The sequence below is a fragment of the Mus caroli genome, chromosome 4 (genome assembly GCF_900094665.2).
Source record: "Mus caroli chromosome 4, CAROLI_EIJ_v1.1, whole genome shotgun sequence".
In the NCBI taxonomy this organism is placed as follows: Eukaryota; Metazoa; Chordata; class Mammalia; order Rodentia; family Muridae; genus Mus; species Mus caroli.
In genome coordinates this window covers 40145155-40151115 of record NC_034573.1, presented here as the reverse complement: position 1 = coordinate 40151115, position 5961 = coordinate 40145155, and the positions used below count along the sequence as shown (strand labels likewise).

Here is a 5961-nt window from a genome sequence, read left to right as displayed (position 1 = left end):
CACACACACACACACACACACACACACACACACACACAGTGTTGCTATATAGCCCAGGCTGACTTTGAACTCACGATCCTCCTGCCTCAACCTCTCAAGTGTTGGGATTACAGCCATGCCCAACTATGTCTGGTTCCTTGAGGTGATTTTGGTGCCCCAATGGGAACTGAGAACCAGAAGACGAGATGATCTCAAAGTCCCTTCTGCTTCTCTCCCCTAGGAATCTTCTCAGCTAAAATTAGCCTCCCCGGCTCATCACCGCGGAGGGCTGGGGAGAGAGAGAGAGAGAGAGAGAGAGAGAGAGAGAGAGAGAGAGAGAGAGAGAGAGAGAGAAAGAGAGAGGCAGCTGGTGCCTTTCCAGCTCTCGAGGTTTTAATTTAGGCTTTGTCCCTGTGGGCTGAGGGAGCAGCGGGGGCTGAGTCAGCAGGTGAGTCATAGCTCCTCTTCGAGGCAGTCTTCCAGGGAGGTGCTCCTGCCTACCCCACCCCCACAGCAGAGCGCTCAGGTTTGCCAAGGTTGGGATCATATGAAATATATTACTTTTTTTTAATGTCTGTTTTTGACTGAGAGCACACACAGAGAGGTAAGGGAATAAATAAATAAAAGTAAGAATGCAAAATATAGTTGGTGCTTGGGCTCCAGTATCCTGTGAAGGGATTAGACAGAGGCACAGAAGTGTGTGAGGGGACTAGGAGCAAAGAGGCGTGAGTTGTTACTACTTTTTTTGGGTGACCTTATAGAGGTCATTTCCTCTTTGGGATCCCTGGGTTTCGAATCTGCAAAACAGTGTGTGCTTGAACGCCTAACTCTCACCTTCCCGAGGGACTCAGCAGTGGCTCAGTGATTCTTACATTTTTAGCCTTCTTCTGAGTTCTAGAATAAGCATTCTGCGGGCTGTCAACCACCCTCCCACACCTACCGGGCACATGGTTTGACAGGTGACTCCAGAGATGCTCCTAGTATAGAAGGCAATAAGTACTGTGTCTACTGGGCCACCAAGAGCTCTAACGTCTAAAAGAGCCCCTCATCTGGAGAATTCTGGGACTAAGAGCGTATTTGAAGAGATTGTTGTGCTGATAGCGCGCTGAAGAAGGAAGGGCACAACTTGGCAGATCAGAGGAAATTTGGGTTCCTGAAAGGAAGGAAAAGTGGGGGCAGGGAGAGCAGGGCTCAAAATCGTCACTACCAGCCTAGTGGCCCTACGAACACAGCGTGGCTTTCTCTCTGGCTTGTTTTTGTGTCCCCAGGAGCGCTCGATGCAAAGGAAACCCTGATGTCTTCTGTTGCTTCCTTCTTTTTGGTCTCAGCTGATTGTTAGCACCAAGGAACTTGGCTTTTTTTTTTCTCCTTTTTTCCATTTTTTTTTTTTAAATGTAGATCTTCCTCAAAACTCGAAAAGGACTATTTTTGAACTCTTAAAAAAGAACATTGAGTTCAGTTTCCTCTCTGTCTTGGCAGGGCTCCTTCCGTTTGTGAGTCCACTCAGAATGCAGTGTGATCACAGTACACACCCTCGGCTTCTCCAGCTGTGGGGGCTCGAGCCACCCTGGGTGGAGTGGGGGCTGAGAGCGGTGTTCTCACATCCTAGGTACCGGCACTGAAGCTGGCTCTGGCCCGGAACCCGGGAGCTGGCAAACTGTTCCAAGGTGAGGAGCATTCCTCGACAGTCTCAGAATCAGAGCATGGGTGCTTAGAGGCATGGAAGCCACCGACGACCTGAGGGCAGCCCATTGAGGCCTGGCCCATTGCCTTTGGGAGGTGGGTGCTCCCTCCAAAGGGTGGGAAGGGTGGGTCTCCTTTCCTCATTCCTGTCACAATGCAAGGGTTTCTAAAACCCAGCTGGGACAAAATCCTTGAGTGAGTCTAGGAGACATTGCTAATCTCAAAGAGTTTGAAGCTGACTCCCAGCGTCCGTCATACATAGGCCACAGGTCAAGACCTTTGCATTGCCAGAGCCTGCTCTGCATAGCAGAACTCACATTTCAGAAGTCACATATTTCTGACCTGTCCTCCTCTTGAGCCCCCAAGGGCAGAGAACGGAATCCATTCGTCCTAGCAGATGGGTGTTCCATAATGTATATCAACTCAATGAGTTAGTGCGTGGACTGTCAACCATGTACCTCTCTTGTGTGACCTCTTGGTCAGTGCATCACACGTTCTGTGGCTTCCGACAGGCTCCTGACATCTCCAGGTACTGAGGCTCCTATGTAAGCACCTCCCTGACCTGGATGGAAGCTCTCACTGTGCCGGAATGTCCCACCTGAAGCTTCCTCTCCCCTAACATGCTGTCCCTAGATCACCCTCACTTGTTTGACTGTGTCTTCCATGTCTTTATTTCCTGTGACCCTATCATTTAATCCAAGTGCCTCTCTTGCCCTCTTCCTGTCCCACTCACAGTGGCACTCTTACTCACTCATTCCATGTCTCACTGGCCTGTGTAGCGCTGCTCCGTGAGGACAGAGTGGTTTCCTCAGCACCTTAATTTTGTTTTCATGAGCACCAAGTCCACAGCTGGGTGCACAGCGGGTAGGAAAGCTGGGTAACTGGGACCGTATGTGAGGGACCTAGTGAAGACTTGGTTCGTGGAAACATCTTATGGAAAGAACATGGAGACCAGAGGCAGCCTGCAGACCCCTCACCTCTCTCTCTGGGCTTTAGAGTCTATCTATCCCTTCCTGGGCAAACTGTCACCTTCTGGTGGGCCGGCCACACCAACACCTCTGTCGATTCAGGACAGCTTGCTTCCAACTGCCTGGTTCTGCTTTTTTACCCAAGGCCAAAAGCCTGGCATCATCTCAGCCCCTTGACTCTCTCCCAGCACTGGGGACAGCTGGTGTCTTGGTGTAAAATGGGGACAATAATAGAATTTACTTCATAGGATTTGTCACGGTCAACAAATCCAGTGCTGTGGTGGAGAGCTGCTTACACAGCACCTGGGACACATTTGTCACTTAGCAAATGTTCCACTGCTACCTTGTAATGGCTGAAGCAGAATGATAGGCACCAAAGGACAGTCAGTTAACGCGGGTGGACACACAGCCTCCCGATCCTTCCCCGCCATTGCAGGGGCCTGGGATCTTAGACAGATCCTAACAGTCTGCCAAGAACAACAAGGAAAATGTTTTCAAGAGTGGGCGCAGACGCTCAGCTCAGCTCAGCTCCGAGGGCTGCTCTGCTGTGGCTCATGCTGGGGCAGGAGCCTGCTCTGACAGCGGTCATTTACTAATCTCGCATGCCCTAATGAGGATAATGTTGTTATGCAGGGACTCAGAGGAGGCCCCAGATAAATACAGCTCCTGGAGAGTAAATAGAGACTGGCAGGGCAAGGTATCTACTCTCTCAGTTGCATAGATTAACCAGAAGTCAAGGGACATGTTGGGGAAGGTAGGTGGTTGAAATATAACAGGCACACCAAAGGATCTGGTATGGCTCTGTTGGCATCTTCCATGACCCACTGAGCCTTGTGAGGCAAACCTGGCTTCTGAGAGGCATGGCTGGGTTCCTGTTGTGACCAGTTGTCCCTTCACTGCTGCTTAAGAGTGACAACCATTCTCTGGATCCTGCCACCTTTGTCCTTCACAGTTTCTTTCTGTTGAGGAAAGGGCTGTCTGGACTAAGAGGCTACCTGCCTGCTCTGTCTGATCTCTCCTCGGGTCCCTGTGATCTGGCTTTCACTGCCACCACCCACAATCACCCGATCACCCGTACACAGTTTAAATCACTGCCCAGCAGTGCTGCCCACAGAGGAAAGCCCCTCCTCTCACGTCCATGCCACTGAGAGCCACGCATAGCACCCTGAGAGGCTGGCAGACTGGGTGCAGCTTTGTCTGGCCTGGGCTTTAGCTCTGCGGTCTCGGGCAGCCTGAAACCCTTTCTGCCTTCTTGGCTCTCTTACAGTCAGTCTGCCTGGCTTCTCACAGTCCTTTGTTCCTTTTCCCACATGTGACTGGCTGATGGGCTCCATGCTAGGCCTGCCTCACTCCATTCCTGAACCCAGACTCTGCTTGCCTCGTGTTCTTCCTGAGGCCTGGCCTCTCTGACCATGTCCAGGTGAGACCTCCTACAGAAAGCTAGGCTATCATGCATGGCTACTTCCATCTGGGTGGCCCATGGAAACTCAGATGGTATGGGTCCCAAACGGAAAACAGTATTTCCTCCACTGCCCTTCTCCTTTATTGAAGACATGGAACCCACTGGGTCTCTGGGGACAACCTGCCTTTCTCCCTACAGTATACAACTCCCAGCTCATCTCTGTCATCCCTCCCCTCTCCTATGCCACTGGTCTGCAGTAATTCCCACATACCACCCACTTACTGAGTCAGGGCACAGTGCAGGCAAAGGGAGGTAGGGTGACAGCTACAGCCTGTAGTGAACCTCAGAGAGATGGGGTGCAGGGTGCATGGAGCAGGGCCTCAGCCGTGGTGGCAGAGAGTCTGCAGTAGCAGACTACACTCAGGCTTGCCTGGGAAGATTCGGGAAGGAAGCGCTCATGAGTGTGGAGAGGACAAATAAGAGGCGTGGGCGTGTCACTCTACAGGCACAGCTGTGTGTGCTCCAAGCCTTATATGAGGTGACTCGGGTAGAATTTGGTGGGAATGTCTAGGACAGGGCTCTCACCCTGTCCCTCCCTGGGCTACAGTCCCATTCCTCTGGGGGAGTGGTCTCACGGTAACAATGGATGGTTTTGTGACCAGGTGTGTTTGAATGGTTTTATATGTATGTATGTATGTATATGTACATGTGCATGCACACATATATATATATATATATATATATACATATATATATATATATATATATATACATAGATATATATTCTCCCCTGATGTCTCTTACCTGCGATGTCACACAGTTCTGCATCAGAGGCATTTGCTAGGGCCTCCTCCAGTTCAGGCTCCAGTGTCACACTCTCCAGCACGGGATCCATTGGCTTCTGCTTGGGGACCCAGATCTTTCCTGCAAACACACAGGGTGCCCATCAGGGTGTGTGGCCACTGTGGGGCCTGCAATCCCTTTCACCAAAGGTTCCGATCTGAGAGCGAATAAATCAGATAAAATGCACCCAGATTATTAAGGGATAGAAGTGACCCGAGTGCAACCTAGCTTCGTGGAACCTTCTATTCTTAAAGGGCCATGCTTAAATGTGGGCAAGGGAGGCACAGCGCAGGGCAGCTATGAGAGTGGTCACTGTGTGTCCACAAGTAGAGACTGTACCAAGGAATTCCAGAAGTTATTACAAAAGATTGCTCCCTGGCGAAGAGTGCCCACTGCTATTGCAGAGGACCCATGTTCATTCTCAGCACCCACGTCCCGCAAATCAAAACCACCCGGGGGACCCAACGCCCTCTTCCAGCTTCTGTGGACACCCAAATTCACACTCCCATTCTCACTTACAAACACACCATTCAAAATCAAAGAAATCTTAAATAAAAAAAAATATCATAGGGCTCATTAAGAGGGAAAACGTCCTAGGGAAATTTTTCGTTAAAAAAAAAAAAATCAAGTTTCAAAGTCATTATGAACACTTTAATTTCATTTCTGGGAAACTGCACATGGTTTGGCCGTGTCCCCCATGCTTGTGCATGGGGAGCCTAGTCCCCAGATTCATAGGTTGAGGATATGTGGAGGTGGGGCTTTGGGGCTTTGGGCGAGGTCATTAGGATTAGTTGAAGTCGTGAGGTTGGGCTCCTGGCATGGCACGAGTGACTTTATAAGGAAAAGAGAAACATGAGCTTCCATGCTTGCTGTGTCACTGAGTGAGCCCCTCCACCACTCCACGTTAGCACGCAGCAAGAGACATCACTCTCCACCGCCGCTCTGCTGCCAGCTTTTGAACTTCTCGGCTATTAGATTTTTTTTTCTTTATAAATTAACTGGTCTGCAGTATTTGGTTCACATAGTTTATGATTACATGTGTGTGTATGTGTGTGTCTGTGTGTGTGTATGTGTGTGTGTGTGTGT

The 5961-nt window shown here is 50.2% G+C and overlaps 1 protein-coding gene across 1 annotated transcript in view; it reads right to left on the bottom strand.

The window, feature by feature from the left end:
- Tmod1 (tropomodulin 1) overlaps positions 1-5961 on the bottom strand; it is a 76077-nt gene that overhangs the window by 27231 nt on the left and 42885 nt on the right. The window contains exon 4 of the mRNA XM_021160876.2: positions 4837-4956. Within this exon, the coding sequence (XP_021016535.1) occupies positions 4837-4956 (120 nt within the window). The remainder of the gene's footprint in view (positions 1-4836; positions 4957-5961) is intronic.